We start from the raw sequence: 27,053 nt of genomic DNA, 5'->3' as shown, positions 1-27,053 counted from the left end.
AAATTCAGTAAAATTCCTTTAATCCAGAATTTGATCCAGTCTACAGAGAACAGCATAATAATATGGAATCTCACAATATCTGAAGCAGAAGACCTAGCAAAGACAGCTAATTGCAATAATTAAAAAATGTAAAGCGCATGTAGAATATTTTATCTTATTTTGGGCTGTTTTCTTTGAGATTCTCGGTCCTTAAAAGTTTTGGAAACGTCTTCATGACCATCTGTAATTCAAACCTTTGGCTAAACAGATAGCGTCAAAGTCAGATTAAAGCACTCTAACTCAATTTACATTGTTCATGAATTCAAACTACTGTTCAGAGGAAATAAGAGGGTGGAAATGTAAAAATCGAGCAACGATGGACAATGTACAATTGTAGTTTATTGATGTGAAAGTATCGGCACCTGATAAAAGCCACAGTAATTTTAGGCTCCATTCACATTACTGCCGTGGCTTCCATTTAGAACAGAGCGATGACAGCCATACTAATTTAGTTTTTAAATGAATACTCGGGGGTTCCGGTACTTTTGACATCAAGAGTAGTGCTGCAGACTGCACTATTCTTGCTGTCAAAAATACTGGCAAGGTAGGTGGAAACCTTCACGGAATTGCTGAATGCAGATGTTAACAGAGACTTACGGTGTAAGATTTTTTTTTAAGTGCCCACAAAATTGCCTGTACATTTCAAGGTTCACAAAGTATACAGCATTTGTATTACATTCCATTAACATAATCTTCTGCCATACCTGTAAAGCAGATTTATGGCCCATAGTTAGTAGTCTGTAGTACATACTAAATATTCTTTACATTTACATGTGTATGTTCCATTTCCATCAAATATTGCAGACTGTAAATCTTTAGAAATACATATTTTCCCCAAAGTAAATTTTTAATAGCAATACAGGAGAAAAATTTCATTCAGCTACAAGATTAACATTCATACATTCTTTGACTGAAAATTATCACATTTTGGTAGGTGTCCGTAAAGTGGAGATCTGTCATGATTTAACAAAAGCAAACATAGATTCCAATGCAGGGGAGAAGGTGTCCATTCCCATAATTTTCCTTTTTCAATGTGCGGAGAATAGCTCCCAATTTTAGTATGTCATGAATAAAATTATTTGTGGGAAAAAGCCCTAAAAAGTAGAATAAAACCTGTTATAATATATATAGGAATTGCACAAGCTTTGAACATCCAGCTCAATGTGATTTAAAGAGGATCTGTCACCAGATTTCACTTTACAATCTGCATACGTTATTAAATACAGTATATCCCTTGGACCTGATTAAGCTGGTGTACTTACTTTGAAATCCATGAGTGGTTGTACAATCCTTTCTCAAAGTTTTCCTGCCCAATATTAAAATGAGCAGTTCATTTTAGTATCAGGCAGAAAAACTTTGAGAAAGGATTATACAGCCACTCTGGCATAAATTTCAAACTAAGTACACCAGCTTCATCAGGTCTAAGAGATATACTGTATTTAATAATGCATGCAGTTTGGAATGTGAAATCTGGTGACAGATTCTCTTTATAATATTTAATGTGCAGTTAAAATATTTTTACAAAAATATAACATCTCAGTTCAGGCTTGTGCTATAAAAGTCAATGGTGTTTAAAAGTGCAGCGGTCAGCAGATAAATGCACATTATAGGCTATGTACAACTTTGAAATAGTTTTAAGTAATTTTTTTTATAAAAATGTCTATCAGTTTGTTTTCTGCAACTTTCTAAATACTTTATTAAAAATTATTTTTACTTTTTTGAGATGCAGTTGCTTTCTATACTGTAAACAGAAGTAGCTGTATCATATCAAAAGTTTGGATCAGTGGGGGTCCGGGTGCTGAGACCCCCATCGATGCGGAAACAAAGGTGCAGAAGTGTTCAGCTGAGAAATTTGCTCCTTCAGGTGTGATCAGCGCTCATCTTCAGGCTGAAGACAACTCTCGTTAGAATGTTTATGTAAGGCTTTGTTCACATCTGCATCAGGGCTCCATTCCAACAATAGGTTTCCGTTTCCATCACCATTGATTTCAATGGTGACGGATCCGGTGCCAATGGTTTGCGTTTGTCTCCATTGTGTAAGGGTTCCGTCGTTTTGACGGAATCATTCCGTCAAAACGACAGAACCCTTGTACAACGGAAACAAACGGAAACCATTGGCACCTGATCTGTCACCATTGAAATCAATGGTTATGGAAACGGAAACCTATGGTTTCCATTTGTGTCAATCAGGGCTCCGTTCCGACGGAAAGCTCAGACGGAACGGAGCCCTGACGCATTTGTGAACAAAGCCTAAGCGGTCTTCAGCTTGACAGGGAGTGCCGATCACAGACACAAAGGTGCAGGGCGCTCTGCTGAGCACTTCTGCACTTTCATTTCAGCAACGGTGGGGGTCTCAGCACCCGGACCCTATTACTATTTAATGTATTTTTTTTATAGTAACAGATGCATTTCAAGCTCTCTGTATTGTAAAATAAGATTATTAGTATACATTTACATTAATTTTTAATTTATATAGGGTTGCTTTAGTTGTAAATGTTTCAAGAGAAATATCATAATGCACAACCTAGATTCTTAATAGGGGACCATTTTATCACATGTATAATGGTATATAATCTATAAAGGGGTTTTCCCAGGAAAATACATTGATTGCCTATCCTTAGGATAGGCCATCAAAATGTGATCAGTGGAAGTCCGACCACTGGGACCAATCAGCAGAACAAAGAATCTCTGTATAACCCAAGTACTGCAGCTCAGCTCTATTCATTTCAATAGGCCCCTGCTGCAGTACCAAGCACAGCCACATGTATGGACACAGTGCAGTGCCTGGATAAATATTGAAAAGGTGCAACGCAGCCCCTTTGTTCTGCTCTTAAAGCGACCCTCTGGTCTCAGGACAAAATTATAAATGTGATGGGGTATATAGAGTAATATTACCTGGTGCCCTCAAGTTGCTTTCCTCTGCTGTGAATCCGCCGTTTTAGGGTCCCCTCTGTGTTGTCTCAAAATGTCCACAGGACTTCTCAGACTGAGTCTAAGACACTTCCTCTGCTCACGTATTGGATGGAACTGCTACGTGAGCAGCTCTGGCTCTGGCTAGTAGGAGTGTCTCAGCTTAAGAAGTGCCGCAGCCTAAGAAGCACTGCAGCCTTTTTGGGACAGCACAGAGGATACAGCGAACAATGGTAGAAGGGCACAACTGGAGGGCATCAGATATTATTGGTCCATACACACCATCATATAAAAAATGTCCCGAAACCAGAGGGTCGCTTTAATTCTTGGACACCCACCGATTGATGAACTAGGACATAAAGCATGAGCTGAACATAAAGTTTCAGAGAAAGGATAATGATTTAATTTGGCCACACATTGGAGGGTCAAACAGGATGTGATATTTTCCTATTTCGGTCTCTACAACAGACAGAAGATGATCTTACATAGATCTTAGAGGTAGATATCATCCTAATAGTGGTGGATCACAATTCATAAAGTAAAAAGCCCTGGAAAACTGCACCAATATTAAACATATAAGTGTGGTATCATTTGACATTCCTTATTTTATTCATAATTTCTACTGTGAGCTTTTGAGGTGAAAATTCTGATTTGGTCTAAAAAAAAACAAAAATTAAAAAAAAAACAAACCCGCATAAATGGATGAAATTAAGGCAGCAGGTTACATCTTGGAATGCCTTCTATGTACAAATGTGTCTCATGTGAAAATTCACCACATATTCTGCATTAGTCCTCTGCACAGAAATTGCAAATGGTTCAAACGGATGAAATGTGAAGGCCACAAGTCTACGCACGGTGTGATTGATAGGTCGCCCAAGAAGGCCAGCCTGGATTTTAAACTTTAAAAGTCCTGAATCTCTTGCATAGAACCTAGAAAAAAAAGCAAAATAATTAAAGACAAAGAAATATTTCCACTAGGAATACAATGCAATTTAAATTTACCAATAAGTACTATAAGGCATCATGATTGATGGTTTATTTCACGGACATTTTCTTATTTTCTTCTAATAATGCAATAAAGTTTCATCCAGTGATCAGAATTATTGTAACAAATGTTAGTTTATTGATCAATGGTGCAATGAGTTGCGGATTGTCTTCTAGAGATTTGCTACTATATATTGAAGTGGATAGTTTTAACTAGATAAGTTGCCTCATGAAAGGTCTTTAGGGCAATGATCTCTGGGAAAAAGTATGCAAAATAGCTTTCCTCTAGAAGGAAGAAAACGGTTTCTCTAGTGCCACCTATAGGTGGCTAACCTACGAGAGAAAGTTTACCCACCCCTCTGCAAATCTACTTTTTCAAGATCCAGAGAATGCTTGGGCACAGCCTAGACAGATGCCAAGGACGACTCGCTCTAAACTTTACTACTTGTCACTGATTTTTGTAGGGTCTCCTGGTTGAGATGCTTGAAGAATAGGTTGGGATCACATATTTTATAAAGAACTTGCAATAGACAGCATTCTTGTGCAATTTTTAGTGCGGCATGATGCACTTTTTTTTGCACTTGGGGGAAAATAGGAGCTCAGGCTTTCAATTTAAAAAACCAAACAATTTTCTTCCTTAGAGGAGATGAGATTTTACAAACAATGAAAACTAAACCTCAGACTCAAATGATCATCTACTATTTACATCATTATCATGCATTTCAGGTGTAACTTCTAGACCTCTCACATCAACAAATACCACAATTCCTGACCTCACAGCAGGCAGCCATAAGTGTTCTGTGTGTGTTCCTTCTTTTCCACCTTTATACTAATCTTTGTCTGATGAGACATTATAGCTACATTTACACGTATCAATAATAGTTACAATTAATTTCTGTGAGATCAGATTGATTATTACCTAGTCCAAATGCACAAAAAAATCAATAGTAAACAAAGGTGATCGTGCGCACCTATACACTACCGTTCAAAAGTTTGGGGTCACCCAGACAATTTTGTGTTTTTCATGAAAACCTCACACTTATATTTATCAAATGAGTTACAAAATTACTAGAAAATATAGTCAAGACATTGACAAGGTTAGAAATAATGATTTTTATTTGAAATAATAATTTTCTCCTTCAAACTTTGCTTTCGTCAAAGAATGCTCCATTTGCAGCAATTACAGCATTGCAGACCTTTGGCATTCTAGCTGTTAATTTGCGGAGGTAATCGGGAGAAATTTCACCCCATGCTTCCAGAAGCCCTCCCACAAGTTGGATTGACTTGATGGGCACTTCTTGCGTACCATACGGTTAAGCTGCTCCCACAACAGCTCTATGGGGTTGAGATCTGGTGACTGCGCTGGCCACTCCATTACAGATAGAATACCTGCTGCCTACTTCTTCCCTAAATAGTTCTTGCATAATTTGGAGGTGTGCTTTGGGTCATTGTCCTGTTGTAGGATGAAATTGGCTCCAATCAAGCGCTGTCCACAGGGTATGGCATGGTGTTGCAAAATGGAGTGATAGCCTTCCTTATTCAAAATCCCTTTTACCTTGTACAAATCTCCCACATTACCAGCACCAAAGAAACACCAGACCATCACATTACCTCCACCATGCTTGACAGATGGCGTCAGGCACTCTTCCAGCATCTTTTCAGTTGTTCTGCGTCTCACAAATGTTCTTCTGTGTGATCCAAACACCTCAAACTTCGATTCGTCTGTCCAGAACACTTTTTTCCAATCTTCCTCTGTCCAATGTCTGTGTGCTTTTGCCCATCTTAATCTTTTCCTTTTATTAGCCAGTCTCAGATATGGATTTTTCTTTGCCACTCTGCCCTGAAGGCCAGCATCCCGGAGTCGCCTCTTCACTGTAGACGTTGACACTGGCGTTTTGCGGGTACTATTTAATGAAGCTGCCAGTTGAGGACCTGTGAGGCGTCTATTTCTCAGACTCTAATGTACTTGTCTTGTTGCTCAGTTGTGCAGCGGGGCCTCCCACTTCTCTTTCTACTCTGGTTAGAGCCGGTGTGTGCTGTCCTCTGAAGGGAGTAGTACACACCGTTGTAGGAAATCTTCCGTTTCTTGGCAATTTCTCGCATGGAATAGCCTTCATTTCTAAGAACAAGAATAGACTGTCGAGTTTCACATGAAAGCTCTCTTTTTATAGCCATTTTGAGAGTTTAATCAACCCACAAATGTAATGCTCCAGATTCTCAACTAGCTCAAAGGAAGGTCCGTTTAATAGCTCCTCTAAACAGCAAAACTGTTTACAGCGGTGCCAACATAATTGCACAAGGGTTTTCAAGTGATTTCTAATCATCCATTAGCCTTCTAACACAGTTAGCAAACACAATGTACCATTAGAACACTGGAGTGATGGTTGCTGGAAATGGGCCTCTATACACCTATGTAGATATTGCATTAAAACCCAGACGTTTGCAGCTAGAATAGTCATTTAGCACATTAACAATGTATAGAGTGTATTTCTGATTAATTGAATGTTATCTTCATTGAAAAAAAAATTGCTTTTCTTTCAAAAATAAGGAAATTTCTAAGTGACCTTAAACTTTTGAATGGTAGTGTATATGATCATGGTTATTAGCAAGCGTAACTGGTGGCATATATATGATCACTGGACTGATGGTAACATCAGATCAGATGCTTTCCAAACCACACAGATTGTTTGTCAGTGGTTTGACAAACTGCTCAGTCTAAACAGACCTTAAATCTGGCCATATATTGTAAAGGTAATATCACATTTGAGGGAACAAGCGCAGACATATTACCAATATAATCATCAACAAAGCAACAGTATCTTGTGTGAAATGCCTGCAGGAAGATCCAACGTGCTTCAAGAACTGCTGTGCACACAATTGCTTAGTTATGAGAGTGTGCTTGGTAATTGGTCTAGAATTTGACATTGTACAATCTGTACACATTTCCTTGTACCTCTTAAATAATAAAATTGTTCTTCCTAGAATTAGAAATTGAATGTACAACTCAATAAGCCACAATTGATCCTGGTGTCCAGGTAATTGTCCTAGTGGTATTACCTAAAAAATGTTAACGCATAATGCCAGCCTTATAAGGGCTTGACCCATTTAAATAACCTCTGCCCATATGGACATCATACAGGAGGGTCTCCTGCTCGTGACCCCACTCTATGAGCCAGAGTAGAGCCTCTAGCTCTCGATCTGGTTGACTGGGGCTGTCTATCACATATTTAACAGAATGTTATCGCCATGGTGGTTCTTATATGAACTTGGTTATCTGCAATAAAACAACATTTTTAAAGTCTGTTCACATATATACAGATTTACTGGGCCTTTGAGAGTTACAGAGAGAGCCAAGTGCTAGAAGTCTAATTTAACAAAGATGTCAATGAAGAGGTGGCATGCTTGTGTGATGCTGCGTGGAGTGTGTAGTGGCTGGGAATCGACGAATGGAGGGAACACAACTATCAGGGATTTATGGTATATCCTGTAGATCTGTCGTAAATGTTTAAGATGGCCATACCCTTTTGAATGCTTTCCCAAGATAGAGGCTAAATAAGAGATAAAATAGTTTAGTTCGAGATGAACAACATAATTAATAGGTTAGCAGTAAAAAACATTAATAAAGAGTAGGGATTGCTCTGGACAACTGGTGGAAATTCAAGACAAATAAAATGATGGGAAAAGGTCATGATAATAGTTCTCCACTTGTCTATATAGGTAACAAGCTACATACTGGAAGATAGGTATGGCCAAATATCTCCTTACATAACACTCAAATAGGATTTGTTGCGTTCTTGTCATCTTATAAAAATAATAAGATTGACAGAAAATCTATGATATTAGGTTTGAATATATAAAAGGGCACACAATCCATCATATTCTTGAGCTACTAAAGACAGATGAACATGACCTGTTAGGCTACGAAACATTATATTGCCGGTCATGAAAAAATTCTCTGGAACAAATATATAGATTTCAAGATTGCTTTTAAATTAATTATCTTGAATCAAACATTACAAAATATTGTTGTGATATACAAAAAAAAATTATGTAAGTCTAGATCACAAAAGGATCAATAATGGTTCAAAAAGGTAAGAATATAATCAACTAAAAAAAAAAGAAAATGAAGAGGCAACTACCACAAGTCCCATGACATCCCACCTGTAGTGTAAGCATCTATACCACTATACATGTATTTAATGATCATAGTACAATATTGCAATCATTTCATCTTTTTCCTACATTTCAGGATTTGTGCAGATGGGCAAGGCTTGGCGAGAAGTAGGTTTCTGTGTAGATGAGTGAGGCAGGCTTGAAGTGTAGCCTATTCACCATAAGTACCATAAAAGCAAATGTTGCCATGGTAACCAGTATTTCCTTGTATTCAGGAGCGGACAATAGCGGGTGAAGGAGCCATACAGAAGTGACAGGGGTGTTTTGGTGTCTTGCTACAGATGTAATAATGGATTACATCCCTTTTTCACTTGTGTCATATAATGTTGCTTCTGTGTGATGATTTAATAGAATATTCTGATAATTAGGAACAGAGACGCAGGGTATGAAGTGACAGCACAATATTGAGGATGTCATAGTCTGGTTACTGAAATATCAAGGTTTCCTTTATAGTGAGTTTGTTCTCCTGTTACAAAAATCGTAGAAATTCCACTTTTGGCAGAAAAAAAAAAAGAAGGATTTTCGGTGTACAGATGCTACTTGTTTTGAGGACCAAACAAAGAAAATCTTTACTAAAAAAAACAGCCACACTGGAACAATTCTGTTTTTTCAAGAAAGACAGATGTCTATAAAACGAACATTTATGCTCCTGATAAAACCTTGAAATGGATCAGAACATGCTTACAGATCAAGCAGCCTTGTCTTTCAATTCACCGATTACCACAACCTACCCAAGATCACTAACTTTATTAAATTAAGTTATACAAATCGAGATATCTTCCAAGCATCTAACAAACGATACAGTCCATCAACCAAATAAAAAAATATTAAAAAAATTAGGTCCAAGATTATTTCAATAATAAACAGAATCCCATCAATTATATTGTTAATGAACATTGGTCCGCATTTACTAGGACTGGGCTTTTCTAGGCCAGTCTAATTGGAGGAGATCGTTGAAGTGCTTTGCACCAAATTGATTTTACAATAGAATATCCCTGGTGGGTTGCATAGCAATAATCCAAGTATTCACTAAGTGACAACAGCAATCCTCTATCATCCGGTGGTCTGCTTCCTGTCCCTCTATAGGTGGTAAATGGTTATTCATTGCCACACAATCATCGGTGTTCCCCCTGTAATTCAAAGGGCTGCAATTTCTGCAATCAATAAGGCAGGACAAAGCTCGATTTAGGTCGTTATATAGCACGGTTAAAAAAAAGACATATGGCCATCAAAATCAACCAAGGTATGGGAGAAAGGGAAAGGATATGGATAAACTATAGAACTTTGTTTTAAACCGTTCAAATAAACAGGCTGATGGTAGTTGCTTGATAAAAAAAAAGTAAATATAATGCAGCATTATGATATAAGTGGCATGCAAATTTTTATCAGGTTCCCAGAGTGTTCCTTTAACCACTTGCCGACACAGGACGAAAATACTCACAATCAGGAGCGGGGCAATCAGGAGCGGGGCAACGGCTGTAATACAAAGCCGCAGCCCCGCTTTAACGACGGAGAGAAGAGAAACCTCTTCTCTCCACCGTTAACCCCTTGAATGCCGCATTCAAATCTGATCGCGGCATTCTAAGTAAATAAGCGGGGGGGAATGCCCTTTGATCACGTCACAGAAAATCCATGTGACGCGATCAAAGCCCATAACTTGCATGGCCAGACAGCCCAGGGTCCATTGAAGGACCCCAGGGCCATCTGACCATATTTCCTGTTAGGGCATACTGAGGTATGCCCGAACAACTGCCTGTGTACAATCAGTACACAGGCTAATGTACTGGCAAATAGATATATGCCAGTACATTACAGTTAAAAAGTCAAAATGAAAAATCCCTCTATGGGATTTAAAAAAATAAGTTACATTAATTGAATTTTTTTATGTAAAATAAAAAAAAATGTAAAAAAAAAATACACAGAAATACAAAGATTTTACAATAAATAAACTTTTTTTTAAATATGTCCCAAAATTTGAAATAATATAGACCTATTTGGTATCGCCACGAACGTAACAACCTGTAAAACAAATGTATAACATTATATATGATGATCGGTGTATGGTGTAAAAAAATAAAACTGCAGCGAAACGGCTTTTTTTCTGCATTTCTGCCAAAAGAAAAATGTATATAAATTAAACAATAATGTATTTGTACCAAAAAATGATACCTACATAAAGTACAACTCGTCCCGCAAAAAAATAAATTCTCATACAACTACGCCATACAAAAAAAAAAAAAAAAAGCTATGAGCGTCGGGATGCAAAGAGGGAAATACCAAAAAATTGTTCTGTCCTTAAGGCCAAAATTAGCCGTGTCTTAAGGGGATAAAGAGAACCTTTTACCTAACCCGTATTTTTTTTTTAAAGCATACATATCATCACAACAAAAACATTTGAGTCAGCTTTATTAGTCTTTTTCAACAAACTAAACGGGTTCCAGTTTTGACGTTAACAAAAAGATGCCCTATGAGCTAAACAACAGTGTGACCACACAGTATAAACACTCCCCCTGCCCTGGGAACATCTACACCAGAGAATACACTGAACTCCCCCTTAGCGTTCAGGCAGAGTGATCATAAAGCGTTCTGCCTACTCATTGAGTTCTCTATAATCGGTACAACAAAGGAAGAAGGAGAACACAATTTGTATTAGGCTTCGCGTCAAGGGACAACTCTAGAGAGGTAAAGGGGGTTTTACACAGGACGATTATCAAGCAGGCAAGCGTTAATATAACACTCGTTGCCGATAATTGCCCTGTGTAAAAAGGGGAAAGATCAGCAGATGACAGAACATCTGCCGGTCGTATCGTTTTAAAAAAGTAAAAGATTATCGTTGTCGGCAGCACATCTCCCTGTGTAAACAGGGAGACGTGCTGCCGACATAATAATGGATGGGGATGAGCGATCGGAGTAATGACCGCTCGTTCCCATCCACAGCTCTGTGTGACAGGAGCAAGCGAGCTCTGATCGCGGAGCTCGCTACACCAGCCGCTTATGGTCAGGTGTAAAAGGGCCTTAAGTAACTCTCTGGACACCACGTATTAGATATTAGCCCCTTCTCTGCCCTAGACTGCTAGGGAGGCTGACATTATACCTTGCCTAGACCACCAGGGATTATGGCATTTATCCTTTCAATATAATAAGACCACCAGGTATGTGGGCATTACCATTTAACTATCCTAGGCCACCAGGAATGAACCTTTGTACCAAAGACAGCAAAGATTGAAACAGAAAGACTTGTTGCCAAAGAAAGTAGAAATAACCCAAAAATATTTTTCAAATACAAAAATAATAAGAAGCTGAAAACAAAGTGTTGGCCCACTCAAAAATCTCAGTATAAAGGTGGCGGAGGATGAGGAAAAGTCCAATCTATTAAACGCCTTTATCTCTACTGTATTTGCACATGAAAATCCAATGTCAGATGACATAATTAGGGATAAAGTAAATTCTCCATTAAAGGTCATCTGCTTTTGGCAGCATCGCCGGCTTAAAAACACTAAACTAGACAAATCACCGGGTTGTACAATGATGTACACCCCCACGTTCTGCAGGAATTAAGTGCCGTGATAGACAGACCCTTATTTCTGATATTTAAGGATTCTATCATGACTGGGTCTGTTCCACAGGACTGGCAACCGGAGACAAACAAAAGCCTCCGGGTCTGCCATCTACGGAAGGCGATTAGCAATACGCTGCCTCTCAGTTTAAAACGGACAGGTAGAATACCCTGCCATACATAAGTATTGCAGGGTATTATAACAAGGATCCAACAGTTGGATCTTCAAGTCGAAAAAAAAAAAAAAAGCTAAAAATATTCTACAAATGTAAAAAGTTCAAAGCAATAAAAAATGTAAAAAAAAAAAAAAAAAAATCGCCTCTTTTCCCTTATAAAGTCCCTTATTATTAGAAAAAAAAATAAAACTATGCATAGTTGGTATCGCCGCATCTGTAACGGCCTGGACTATAAAAATCTAATGTTATTTACCCCACACGGTAAACGCCGCAAAAATAAAGAAACAATACCAGAATCTCTATTTTAGTCACTTCAGCTCCCAAAAAAATCCAATAGATAGGGATCAAAAAGTTGCATGTATACAAAAATTGTACCAATAAAAACTACAGATTGTTCTGCAAAAAATAAGCCCTCGCACAGATTTTTTTAACCCCTTAATAACCGGGCCATTTTGCACGTTAATGACCAAGGATTATTTTTTGTTTTTTCATGGTCGCATTCCAAGAGTCGTAACTTTTTTTTTATTCCGTCGACATAGCCGTATAAGGGCTTGTTTTTTGCGGGACGAGTTGTATTTTGTAATTGCACCATTTTTAGATGCTTACAATATATTGATTAACTTTTATTAACTTTATTTTAGGAGAGAATTGAAAATAAGCAGCTATTCCAGCATTAATTTTCACGTTATAAATTTACGCCGCTTACTATGCAGCGTAAATAACATGTTAATTTTATTCTATGGGTCGGCACGATTACGGGGATACCAAATATGTAAAGGTTTTATATGTTTTCCTACGTTTGCCCAATAAAAACCCTTTTAGAAAAAAATTACTTGTTTTTGCATCGCCGCGTTCCAAGAGCCGTCATTTTTTTTTTTTTCCGTCGATGTGGCCGTACGTGGGCTTGATTTTTGCGGGCCAATGTGTAGTTTTCATTAGTACTATTTTGGGGTACATAGGACTTATAGATTAACTTTTATTTTATTTTTTATGGGGGGAATGGGAGAAAAGAGAGAATTTTGCCGTTGTTTTTTGCGTTTTTTTTGGACACCGTTCATCCGGCGGTTTACCATATATGTGTATGTTTTATTTGTTTTGACACTTTTACTGAATAAAACCACTTTTTGGGCAAAAAAAGTAGTTTTATTTTATTTTGACTGTAAATATTTTTTTTTCCACAAATTTTATTTAACTGATTGTCATTTTTATTTTTTTTTTTAAGTCCCACCAGGGGACTTCACTATGCGATGTGCCGATCGCATATATAATGCTTTGGTATACTTAGTATACCAAAGCATTATTGCCTGTCAGTGTAAAACTGACAGGCAATCTATTAGGTAATGCCTCCGGCATCGCCTAACAGGCAGTTGCGGAAGACAGACCTAGGGGTCTTTGTTAGACCCCCGGCTGTCATGGAAACCCGACGGCGACCCGCGATTTGTTTGCGGGGGCGCCGATCGGGTGACAGAGGGAGCTCCCTCCCTCTGTCAAACACATTAGATGCCGCTGTCACTATTGACAGCGGCATTTAATGGGTTAAACTGCCGGAATCGGAGCGCGCTTCGATTCCGGCAGTTGCAGCAGGAGCCAGGCTGTGTATAACAGCCGTGCTCCTGCCGCTGATCGCGTGGGTACAGTGGCAGTACCCGCGCCATCACAGGACGGATATATCCGTCCTCCTGCGCGAACTAGCAGCTGCTGAGGACGGATATATCCGTCCTTTGGCGTTAAGGAGTTAAAGGAAAAATAAAAAAAAGTTATGGCTCTTAGAATATGGCGACACAAAAACAAAATATTTTTTTTTAAAACCGTGATTTTATTGTGCAAACGCAGTAAAACATAAAAAAAAGACTATATACATATGGTATCGCCATAATCGCATTGACCCGCAGAATAAAGTAAATATGCCATTTAAAGGGCATGGTGAATGGCATAAAAAAAAGAAAAAGAAGACTAAAAAAACAATACAAGTTTTCACAGTCTAATTCCACTAAATTCAGCAAAGAAAACTATGGGATCAAAATGCTTACTATACCCCTGATAAAATTCTTTTAGGACTATAGTTTCCCAAATGGGGTCACTTTGGGGGGGGGGGTTCCACTGTTTTGGTCCCTCAGGGGCTTTGCAAATGCGACATGGCACCCGAAAACCAATCCAGCAAACTTGAGCTCCAAAAGCCAAATTACGCTCCCCCCCTTCTGAGCTCTGCCGTAAGTCCAAACAGCAGTTTATTGCCACATATGGGGTATTGCCGTAATGAGGAGAAACTGCTTTTCCAATGTTGGGGTGCTTTTTCTTCTTCATGCCTTGTAAAAATTTATAATTTCTACATTTTATTGGAAAAAATGTAGATTTTAATTTTCACGGTCTAATTCCACTACGTTCAGCAAAAAAAATCTGTCGCGTCAAAATGCTCACAATACCCCTCTATAAATTCCTTGAGGGGTGTAATTTGCCAAATGGTGTCTTTTTCGTGGCGTCCCCACCGTTTTAGCCTCACAAGACCTCTTCAAACCTGACATTGTGCCTAAAATATATTGTAATAAAAAGGAGGCCCCAAAATCCACTAGGTGCTCCTTTGCTTCTTAGGCCAGTGTTTCAGTCCATTAGCACACTAGGGCCACATGCGGGATATTTCTAAAAACTGCAGAATCTTGGCAATAAATATTGAGTTGGGTTTCTCAGGTAAATCCTTGTGTTACAGAAAAAAATTGATTAAAATGTATATTGTAAAAAAAAAAAAAAAAAAAGAAGAATTAAATTTATACATTTTACCTCCACTTTGCTTTCATTCCTGCAAAACACCTAAAAGGTTAATAAACTTTCTAAATGCGGTTTTGAAAACTTTGAGGGGTCCAGTTGTTAAAATTGGGTGACTTATGGGGGTTTCTAATATAGAAGGCCCCTAAAGCCACTTCAGAACTGAACTGGTCCACAACAAAATAGGTTTTGGAAACTTTCTGTGAGAACTTGCTGCTTAAGTTCTGAGCCCTGTAACGTCCTGGAAAAATAAAAGGACGTTCAAAGAATTATGCCAACATAAAGTAGAGATATGGAAATGTTAATTAGTAACTATTTTGTGTGGTATTACTGTCTGTTTTACAAGCAGATACATTTAAGTTTAGAAAAATGCAAATTTTTGCAAATTGTCTCTAAATTTAAGTAAATACTGAATTTATCGACCAAATTTTTCCACTAATAAAGAACAATATGTCACGAGAAAACAATCTCAGAATTGCTTGGATAGGTAAAAGCGTTCCCAAGTTATTACCACATAAATTAACATGTCAGATTTGAAAAAAAATCAGTTGTATCCACAAGGCCAGAACTGGCTGTATCCTGAAGGGGTTAATGACCTTGTAGAGGGTTTACAGAGTATAATTTCAGTATTTGCAGACGATACTATGCTCTGTTAAGTAATCAACACAAAGGATGATAATAAAATACTACAGAGGGATATGGGGAAGATGGATGTTTGGGCAGAGAAATTACAAATAAGTTTAGTATGGATATACGTAATGTCCCATTGGGCCGGGGAAACAAATTTTTAGGGTATGTGCACACGCAAACTCTAAAAATGTCTGAATACACGGAGCGGTTTTCAAGGGACGTTTTTTTAGCAACTCGCATTTTTCGCTGCGTTTTTTACGGCCATTATTGGAGCTGTTTTTGTAGAGAGTCAAAGAAAAACGGCTTCAAAAACGGCTCAAGAAGTGATATGCTCTTCTTTTTAGACGCCGCTTTACGAAAATGAGGCGTAAATAAACATCCCGTCGGAACAGAACTTAATGGGCAGATGTTTGGAGGCCTTCTGCTTCAGTTTTTCAATGCATAAACGCCCCGAAATACATCTAAAAAAAAAAAAACTACGTGTGCACATACCCTTACAGTTATGCATTAAATGGTAAAACAGTGGGTAAAACTACTACTGAAAAAGTTTTGGGAATATTGGAGGACAGTGCATTTACCTTTAGCAACCAGTGCCAGGCAGCTGCTGCCAAGGCAAATAAAATCATGGGATGCATCAAAAGAGGCATAGATACCCATGACAATAACATAGTTTTATCTCTATACAAATCACTAGTAACACCACAAATGGAATAGTGTGTACGATTTTGGGCACCTGTGCATAAGAAGGACATGGCTGAACTAGAACGGGTGCAAAGAAGGGCGACCAAGGTAATTAAAGGAATGGGCGGATTGCAGTACCAAGAAAGGTTATCAAACTTGGGGCTATTCACTTTAGAAAAAAGACAGTTTAGGGGCGTTCTAATTACAATGTACAAATATATAATTGGACAGCACAGAGATCTTTCTAATGATCTTTTTACACCTAGGCCCGTAACAAGGACAAGGGGGCATCCTCTACAGCTAGAGGAGAAAGGGTTTCACAACCGTCACATACGGGGACTCTATACTGTGGGAGAGGTGAGACAATGGAACCCTCTGCCACAGGATGTGGTGATGGTTGATTCTTTGAACAAGTTCAAGAAGGGCCTTGATGCCTTTCTTGAAAAATATTATATTACAGGTTAGGAGTACTAGATTCTGGAAATGGGACGTTGATCCAAGGATTTATTGTGATTGCCATATTTGGAGTCAGGGAGGAATTTTCCCCCACTGAGGCGATTGGCATCCACCTCATGGGGGGTTTTGCCTTTCTCTGGATTAACACAGTAGGATTATAGGTGGAACATGATGGACCTGTGTCTTTTTTCAACCTTATCTACTATGTAACTACCAAGGTAGCTGGTATTAAAACTTTTCACTACCCTAGTTCACCAGGGAAGCTGGTATAAACCCCTTCAGTCCCTTAGACCACGTAGGGTATTAGTGTAAATACCATTGCCCCTTCACCCCAATAGACTACTAAAGGAGGTCATTTTGTCTTGCCAGGGGCCCAGAAATTCTATGGGCTGCCCTAATTTATTTAGACGGTGTATGCAATATTTGTATACAGTTTTATAGTGTCTACATTTTGGACAAAATAAAATTGAACTGGAAGCTGTATAAAACCATTTACCTAGATGATATGTAGCACTGCATCCAGCTGCTGTATGGCTTATTATTTGGGCGGTATATGGCAATATGTATTTGATGCTGTTTTGGATCAGCCTTAGTGGGATTATAACCCAGATCCCTAGCTGCCCTACTAGCTACAAAGGCTTCAGCCCTTGCTCCTGTGAAGACCTGTCGTGTCAACTACTATTCAAAAAAAGAGTTGGTGAGAGGGCGTTCGTCATCATTTCCCAGGACTGGAGGAGAGATTTCTCAGGATTTTTTTGTTTTGATTGTGATGGGGTTCAAATGGCACCGGAATTTACATCTCTTGTTGGACCGCTAAAAAGAAGTGCGTTACTTCAAATCACCGCTATTTCCACCAAATTTCTTATAATGAATAGATGACATATCTAAGTCCTTGTTCACATCTGCGTCGGGCTTCCGTTCATGGGTTCCGTTAGACCTTTCCAAATGGAAACCATAGCTTCCGTTTGCATTACCATTGATCTCCATGGTGATGTTTTCGATGCAAATGAAAATGGTAATGCAAATGAAAGCTACGGTTTGGTTTTCCGTTCATAAGTTCTAACAGGACCCATGAAAGGAAGCCCGACGCAGATGTGAACGAGGCCTAAAATGGTCTGTTTGCCAGGCAGTAAAAACAAAGATGAATATAAATAAATTGATTTTAGAAAAAAGATATAACTTTTATGACATTTATACATTAATATTCCCCCAGAATAAGATTCTGTGATAGCATTTACCAATCCTTGCTACGGGTTTTTGAGATTTTCTGTGGAATTGTAAAAACAAGGACCTTAACTGCTGAAAATTATCTGTCCATCTTTTTCCAGAAATAAAAGTACACATTTTCTAATTTAAAGCACTACTGTAGAAATATTCTACTGGGCAGACAAACCATTCCTCAACATGAAAAATTCAATAGATGTATGTACCTTGTTTTCATTCTTTCAGAGGTCTAGCATGAGTGTGTTTGTGCAGATTTTAATATGATCTGTTGCCTAGCAACAAGCTGGCTTTCTTGGCTCTATGAATAGGACTTGAATGGAGTTTATAGGGGGACCTAACAACAATATTTAAAATATTGTTACTGTTGAAATACTGTTGAACAATTAGTTTTTTTTTAACCCCTTCCCTCTTTAGCCACTTTTGACCTTCCTGACCGAGCCTCATTTTTCAAATCTGACATGTGTCACTTTATGTGGTAATAACTCCGGAATGCTTTCACCTATCCAAGCGATTCTGAGATTGTTTTCTCGTGACACATTGGACTTTAAGTTACTGGCAAAATTTGCTCGATATGTTCAGTATTTAATTGTGAAAAACACCAAAATTTAGCGAAAAATTGCAAAAATTAGCATTTTTCTCAATTTAAATGTATCTGCTTGTAATACAGGCAGTTATACCACACAAAATTGTTGCTAATTAACATCCCCCATATGTCTTCTTTAGATTGGTATCGTTTTTCGAACATCCTTTTATTTTTCTATGACATCACAAGGCTTAGAACTTTAGCAGCAATTTCTCACATTTTCAAGAAAATGTCAAAAGGCCATTTTTACAGGGGCCAGTTCAGTTGTGAAGTGGCTTTGAGGGCCTTATATATTAGAAACCCCCAAAAAGTCACCCCATTTTAAAAACTTCACCCCTCAAAGTATTCAAAACAGCATTTAGAAAATGTCTTAACCCTTTACACATTTCACAGGAATTAAAGCAAAGTAGAGGTGAAATTTACAAATTTCATATTTTTTTGCAGAAATAAATTTTGAATACAATTTTTTTTATAACACAGAAGGTTTTACCAGAGAAATGCAACGCAATATTTATTGCCCAGTTTCTGCAGTTTTAGGAAATATCCCACATGTGGCCGTAGCGTACTACTGGACTGAAGCACCGGCCTCAGAAGCACCTAGTGGATTTTGGGGCCTTATTTTTGTTAGAATAAATTTTAGGCACCATGTCAGGTTTGAAGGGCTCTTGCGGTGCCAAAACAGTCAAAATCCACCAAAAGTGACCCCATCTGGGAAACTACACACCTCAAGGAAATTATCTAGGGGTACAGTGAGCATTTTGACCGCATAGGTTTTTTACAGAAATTATTGGAAGTAGGCCGTGAAAATTAAAATCAACATTTTTTCAAAGAAAATGTAGGTTTAGCGATTTTTTTTCTCATTTCCACAAGGACTAAAGGAGAAAAAGCACCGTAAAATTTGTAAAGCAATTTCTCCCGAGTAAAACAATACCCCACATGTGGTAATAAACGGTTGTTTGCAGACACGGCGTGGCTGAGAAAGGAAAGAGCGCTATTTGGCTTTTGGAGCTCAAGTTTAGCAGGAATGGTTTGCGGAGGCCATGTCACATTTACAAAGCCCCTGAGGGGACAAAACAGTGGAAACCCCCCACAAGTGACCCCATTTTGGAAACTACACCCATTGAGGAAATTATCTAGGGGTATAGTGAGCGTTTTGACCCAACAGGTTTTTTGCATAAATTATTGGATGTAGGCCCTGAAAATGACAATCTAAAATTTTTCAAAGAAAATGTAGGTTTAGCTAATTTTTTCTCATTTCCACAAGGACTGAAGGAGAAAAAGCACCGCAAAATTTGTAAAGCAATTTCTCCCGAGTAAAACAATACCCCACATGTGGCAAAAACCGGCTGTTTGAACACACGGCAGGGCTTAGAAGGGATGGAGTGCCATTTGGCTTTTGGAGATCACATTTAGCAGGAATGGTTTGCGGAGGCCATGTCACATTTACGAAGTCCCTGAGGAGACAAAACAGTGGAAACCCCCCACAAGAGACCCCATTTTGGAGACTACACCCATTGAGGAAATTATCTAGGGGTATAGTGAGCGATTTGACCCCACAGTTTTTTTGCAGAAATTATTGGAAGTAGGCCCTGAAAATAAAAATCTACATTTTTTCAAAGAAAATGTAGGTTTAGCTTATTTTTTCCCATTTCCACAAGGACTGAAGGAGAAAAAGCACCACAAAATTTGTAAAGCAATTTCTCCCGAGTAAAACAATGCCCCACATGTGGTAATAAACGGCTGTTTGAAGACACGGCGTGGCTTAGAAGGGAAAGAGCGCTATTTGGCTTTTGGAGATCACATTAAGCAGGAATGGTTTGCGGCAGCCATGTCACATTTGCAAAGCCCCTGAGGGGAAAAAAACAATGAAAACGCCCAAAAAGTGACTCCATTTAGGAAACTACACCTCTTGAGGAATTCATCTAGGGGTGTAGTGAGCATTTTGACCCCACAGATGTTTCATAGAATTTATTAGAATTGGGCAGTGAAAATAAAAACAATCCTTTTTCTTCAATAAGACGTAGCTTTAGCGCAAATTTTTTTCATTTTCGCAACAAATAAAGGAAAAAAAAGAACCCAACATTTGTAAAGCAATTTCTCCCGAGTACGGCAATACCCCATATGTGGTCATAAACTGCTGTTTGGGCACACGGCAGGGCTCAGAAGGGAAGGACCGCCATTTGGAGTGCAGATGTTGCTGGATTGGTTTCTGGGCGCCTGTGGGCCCAAAACAGTGGAAACCCCCCAGAAGTGACCCCATTTTGGAAACTACACTCCTCAATGCATTTACCTAGGGGTGTAGTAAGCATTTTAACCCTGCAGGTGATTGGCAGAAATTGGTGTGCACTCGATGTTGCAGAGTGAAAATGGGATTTTTTTCCATAGATATGCTAATATGGTGGCACAAGCTGGGCACCACATAACAAGACAGCTCTCTAATTATTATGCTGGGTTTCCTGGTTTTAGAAACACCCTACATGTGGCCCTAATCTCTTGCCTGGACAGTCGACCAGGCTCAGGAGTGAAAGCGTACCATGTCAAATTGAGGCCTAATTTGGCGATTTACAAAGTATTGGTTCACAACTGCAGAGGCTCTGATGTGAAATAATAAAAATAAACCCCTGAGAAGTGACCCCATTTGGAAACTGCACCCCTCAACGCATTTATTAAGGGGTGTAGTGAGCATTTTCACCCCACAGGTCTTTTCCATTAATAAATGCGCTGTGGATGGTGCAAATTCAAAATTTATATTTTTCCCTAGATATGCCATTCAGTGGCAAATATGTCGTGCCCAGCTTATGCCACTGGAGACACACACCCCAAAAATTGCTAAAAGGGTTCTCCCGGGTATGACGGTGCCATATATGTGGAAGGAAACTGCTGTTTGGGGACGCTGTAGGGTTCAGATGGGAGGAAATGCCATTTGGCTTTTGGAGCGTGGATTTTGCTTGGTAGTAGTTTTGTTTGGAGTCTTACTGGTGTTTCCGTTTATAATGTAGGGCATATGTAAGCCGGGCGGAGTATATAAGGGGCATAGTCAGGTGGTATAATAATGGGGTAAAAAAAAACAATAAAATGATCCATAGATGTGTGTTACGCTGTGAAGCAATCCTTTCCGCACAGGCCAGTGTCGCACTGATATATGGCGTCCTTTCTTATCCCCCTTTTGGTCCACACTCCGCGCCTTTGCAGTTTGGGGAATTTTGCTGGGAAAGTGTTCCTGGTATAATACGGGCACCGTCGCTTCCAGCGGATATGTTTGGGCCCTCCCTTTCCTGGTTCCCTAATTTTAGGTCCTTGATAAATCGCCTCTTCAAACAGAAGAAATGTTCCCCTCGGGCACAACTGCATATTTTTTTATTTCCTGACTTATTGGAGCCATAACTAATTTTATTTTTCATAGACGTAGCGGTATGAGGGCTGGTTTGTTGCGGGACGAGCTGTAGTTATTATTGGTACCATTTTGGGGTACATGCAACTTTTTGATCACCTTTTATCCTATTTTTTGGGATGCCATGTACACAAAAAAACGCAATTCTGGCACAGCTTTTTTCGTTTTTTTTATACAGCGTTCACCACGCATTATAAATTACATGTTAACTTTATTCTGTGGGTCAGTACGATTCCGGCGATACCAAATTTATAGCACTTTTTTATGTTTTACAACTTTTTGCACAATAAAGTAACTTTTGTAAAAAGAATGTATTTTTTCTGTCGCCAAGTTGTGAGAACCATAACTTTTTAATTTTTTTGTCGACGGAGGTGTATGAGGGCTTGTTTTTTGCGGGACGAGCTATAGTTTTTATAGGTATCATTTTTGCATATGTGCGACTTTTTGATCACTTTTTATTCTAACATTTGTAGGGCAAAGTGACCAAAAAACAGAAACTCTGGTAACGTTTTTTACGGTTTTTTTTTACGCTGTTCACAGCGTGCAATAAATAATATAATATTTTGATACCTCCGGTCGTTACGGTCGTGGCGATACCAAATACATATGGTTTATTATTATTTTTCAATAATAAAGGACTTGATAAGTGTAAAAGGGGGATTGTGTTTTATTTCATTACTTGAAACTTTTATTGTTTTCAAACTTTTATTTTTTGCACTTTTTTTTTACACTTTTTTATACTTTTTTTACACTTTTTCTCAAGTCCCACTAGGGGACTTGAAGGTCCAACGGTCAGATTTTTTTTTTTCTAATACATTGCACTACCTATGTAGTGCAATGTATTAGATCTGTCAGTCATTCACTGACAGCAAGCCGATTAGGCTTCGCCTCCCGGCGGGGCCTAAATCGGCTTCCGTAATGGCAGAGCAGGAGACCATTGTGTCTCCTGTTGCCATAACAGCAGTCGCCAGTCCTGATTGCCTGTCAGGGCTGGCGATCTGCTAGTAACCGCTACGATGCAGCAATCGCTTTCGATTGCTGCATCGAAGGGGTTAATGGCAGGGATCGGAGCTAGCTCCAGTTCCTGCCGTTACAGGTGGATGTCAGCTGTACAGTACAGCTGACTTCCACCGCTGATGACGCCGGATCAGCTCCTGACCCGGCGCCATCTTGCCGGCAGCTACGGAAGCCGATCAGGCTCCGCCGCCGGGCGGATCTTGACCGGCTTCGGTGCTAGGCAGACCGGGAGGCCAGTATTAGGCCTCCGGTTGCCATTGCAGCCACCGGAACCCCGGCAATTTCATTACTGGGGTTCCGATGAGCTGCAAACACCTTAAGTGCAGCGATCGCGTTTGAGCGCTGCACTTAAGGGGTTAATGGCGGGGATCGAAGCTAATTTCGGTCCCCGCCGTTACAGCCGGATGTCAGCTGTAAGATACAGCTGAGATCCGGTGATGATGGCACCGGCTCAGCTTCTGAGCCGGTCCCAAACATTCGGCGTACATGTACGGCAAGATGCGGGAAGTCAATGCTTTCCATGACGTACATGTACGGCAAATGTCGGGAAGGGGTTAATGTTAAGACAATGTTGATGAAATCTATTATAGCGTGTAGTTTTTGTACCATTCCTGTGAAATAAAAATTTGTATTTTTTTTTTAATTACTGAAACCTTCCAGATGTCACCTATTATTGCACATTTGTCACATTCAACGGCTTCTAATAGTTAAAACGAGCAACCCCACTGCACAAGTCCTTTTAGTACATATGGATAATAAACGATTACTATTTAGTAACCGTTTGTAACTTCTTGTTTTCACACATTTATTATAGCCCTCCTCCATTTGCAAATGTGGCTCACAAGATACAAAAGGTTGGGGACCTCGGCTTTACATAGAAAGTTCTTCTAAAGAAGGCCCTTGTTCTTTTTTCCCCGGTTCGGGCTCATGCACATGGCTGCAATATGGATCCACAATACGGCGCCCTTAGACTCCCTAGGGCTCATGCTATACTTCCAAGTGCCCCAAATTACATATGGAGGCACATGGAGGATTTTCCTCACATATTCATAGGAAATGGGTGAGGAAAAAAAATCACGGTATGCTCCATTACATGCTGTATCATTGGGGTACTCTTCCTTGGAAACATTGGGTGCCCTACAGGGGTCATGCACACAGCTTTGCCTGGCTATAGTTTGATCAGCTCTAGCATAGGTCCCAGTCACATTGTGCCCTCTACTTTGGCTTTAGTGGGGTCTCAGCCACAGCACTTGTTTTGTGAAGGTGCTGAAGAGTTCCTGTGGAGGCAGAAGGAGGTCAGGAGCTGGAATTTAGGCAGAAGAAACAATGAATCTGTTTTTACCTGGAGGTCATTTTTCTAAGAGTATTGAACATGTTTTCTATGCACTCACAAGCCATGACGCTGTGCAGTCCTGAGCTCCAAAGTGCAGGATTTCACTCATTATTAGAATTCATAGTAATGTGCACAGTGCCGATAGTGGGGATTCGATTATTTCCTTAGCCCAAGTGGAAGCATAACAGCTTTAAGTACACAGCCAAACATTCTTCTAATAGTGTTAGACCATCAGAAAGCAATATGAATAATAAGCGGGGCTGACATGCATGGGATGTCTGCACTCCTTTCTGCTTTTACACAGCTTAGTTATGCATTGGCTAAAAGCTCTCCAGCTGTTCATACCTCTCCATACCCAAGAACTTAAACTTGGCTATAGGTGTGTTTAAAAAGAACCAGAAATGAAAATAAAAACACACAGCCATGAACAAAATAGGGAAAAACTAAAATGTGTCGGACTTAGAATTCTCTTCCGATTCGAGATCACAACAATGTTGTGTGTGTAATTGCTGGCGGCAATTACATTTATTTTCTGTTTTGATTCCATTTCTAGTACTAAAGAAGAGAGCTTTTCCTTTTCAAACCATTACCAAAATGATGTTTGTAAATCTCTGATGTGAAGCAATTTACAGCACAAGGGGCAAATTCTTGGTAATTTCTGACAACTAAAAATATCATTTAAAAAGCCAGTAATAAAGGCCATTTTGAAGGCATTTACCGCCATTAAATGTGGTCCATGATGCAAGATTATGTAAAATGAACATACAGGTGTCCACAGCTCAGAAGACTACAAGCTCTCTCACTTTCTTGTATTCTATAGGAGTCTTGGACTAGGCAAATAGCATGTTGATGGGGGGGGGGGGGGGGGCTGGGGGTTATTGAGCACCATGTAGTTTATGTATTTAAGAGCTAGGTGTGACACCATTTCGCCATGGGGCATTTTCTCGCAGCCAGTGGGTAATTCTTATTTGCAGTAACTGAGTACTTTCTCATCATCTATTTTGACAGCTTTACAAGCGCCACAATTTAAACGTACCTTTGGGACTAATATTGTGTGTAGCTTAAGCATTATGCGAATGAAGAGAGTTAAAAAAAGACGTTATTGTCTACAAGAGCAGGCTTATTTTGATGGCATTAACAAGTGAAGGAATTACTCAACAGTTTCAGGCTTTTAATTCAAAGACCGGTCTACAAAATGTGAATCAATCTAATAGCCAATTCATCTAGTAGCATCGCTATAATGGAATCAGCAGTTCTCTCTCCGAGTCATTCAAGCAGACAACGCCAGCAGCTTTCCTACATATATGTATTTACAGGATTGTACATACAGACCCCATAAATCTATTTTACTGCATTACACTGTACTGCAGGTATCATGTCAATAAGAATATTTGCCCATTATTCCAAGAAGCTGGGTGAGCACGTTGCGTTTCTGACATTAGTCTTGCCCAAGCCAGACTAGAACCATGGGATGCTCAAACTTAAAGAAGAACTACAGCAATTTTTTTTGCCTATACACTGCAGCCTAGCCCATTATTAAAAAATAAAGAAGAGGCTCTTGTGTATGCCTGTGTATACCTGTTTTAGTTGATGCGCCATTGATGGGTTGTCTGCCATCTTGGTTCCTTCCTACCCTCTGATATGGTTCCCTAAATGCAGACTGCATTTCCCACGATCCTTCTCTTATTGCAGAGGCGGCTGAGTGTCATCACGGAGGTGACTCAGTGCTGCCAGTAGGGATTTGATTGGTGATAATGTAATCCTGTAGTTCACAGTAAGGGTATGTTCACATGGCAACGCAAAATACGTCTGAAATTACGGAGCTGTTTTCAGGCGTTTTTCGCGGCGTCTCTTATGGACGTAATTGGAGCTGTTTTTCATTGGAGTCAATGAAAAACAGCTCCAAAAACGTCCCAAGAAGAGTCCTGCACTTCTTTGACGCGGGCGTAATTTTATGCGCCGTCTTTTGACAGCAACGCGTAAAATTACACCTCGTCTGAACAGAACATCGTAAGACCCATTGTAGGCAATGGGCAGATGTTTGCAGACGTATTAGAGCCGTCTTTTCAGGCGTAATTCGAGGCGTAAAACACCTGAACAACAAAACCTTCAGAAGGCTTGGTTCAGCATTTTGGGGCTCAAAGCCTGCACCCAAAATCGCAAAATGAAAACCAAGACATAACTGTATGTTGCATGTGTTTTTACTCACGGTTTTCAATGCTGCAGTTTACCGCATTAGGCTATGTTCACACGGAGTATTTTGGGGGAGGAATATCTGCCTCAAAATTCCATTTGAAACTTTGAGGCAGATATTCCTCTACCTGCACGCCGATTTTCGCGCCGTTTTTCGCACGCGGCCATTGAGCGCCGCGGGCATAAAACAGCGAGAAATACGCTTTCTCCTGCCTCCCATTGAAGTCAATGGGAGGTCAGAGGCGGAAGCGCCCGAAGATAGGGCATGTCGCTTCTTTTTCCCGCGAGGCAGTTTTCCTGCTCGCGGGAAAAAGACGCAGACGCCTCCCATTGAAATCAATGGGAGGCGTTCTCGGGACGTTTTTGCCGAGTTTTGCGACGCGGTTTCCGCGTCAAAAAACTCGGCAAAATACCCCGTGTGAACATAGCCTTAAAGTCCATAGAGGAAAAAAACTAACTAAAAAAAATAAAAATTGCAACAACTAGGCATGCGGTGTCAAAATATCTGTTTTTTAAATGCAACATGCAAATGAGAACTGTACAAATAACATGGATATTTATGACACATCTGGACATTGCTATTTTCAAGTTGATTGACAAAGCAAACCTGCTGCAAAACACAAAGTCTGACCCAGTCTACAGCCTTGAGCAGAGTTTTTGATTCAATGTTTCAACCGGATATTAGCAGGACATGACTTTTGGATGCCAGATTCAATTATTTAATCTGCAATCCCTTTACGGGTAAATGATTATTTACAATTGGTTTTCCATCGTTTTAGGATAGACAATTGAAGCAGGAACATATTAGCAGAATAACGTAAAATAATGTAAGAGACTTTATCAGGAAAAGAAAAGCACCAGTATAATAGGTAATACATCTCAGTATGCACAAGTGAATATCCATGATAATATACAATTGTATTGTTGGCAGCACAGGGCTTTGTCAT

General features: G+C 39.5%; 1 protein-coding gene across 3 annotated transcripts in view; it reads right to left on the bottom strand.

The window, feature by feature from the left end:
* Positions 1-358: 358 nt before the first annotated feature.
* The window catches only part of DET1 (DET1 partner of COP1 E3 ubiquitin ligase), a 44,829-nt gene continuing 18,134 nt past the window's right edge, over positions 359-27,053 (bottom strand). For 2 of the 3 annotated variants that reach the window (XM_075858192.1, XM_075858193.1), the window contains exon 4: positions 2,186-3,879. In XM_075858192.1, coding sequence (XP_075714307.1) covers positions 3,690-3,879 — 190 coding nt within the window. In that variant the 3' untranslated portion in view covers positions 2,186-3,689. Of the gene's footprint in view, positions 1,134-2,185; positions 3,880-27,053 lie in introns of those variants that run through there. The other variant, XR_012882451.1, reaches the window with a different exon arrangement.

The sequence above is a fragment of the Rhinoderma darwinii genome, chromosome 3 (genome assembly GCF_050947455.1).
Source record: "Rhinoderma darwinii isolate aRhiDar2 chromosome 3, aRhiDar2.hap1, whole genome shotgun sequence".
NCBI classification, from domain to species: domain Eukaryota; kingdom Metazoa; phylum Chordata; class Amphibia; order Anura; family Rhinodermatidae; genus Rhinoderma; species Rhinoderma darwinii.
The sequence above is the reverse complement of the archived record's forward strand: the minus strand, read 5'-3'. Positions and strand labels throughout refer to the sequence as shown.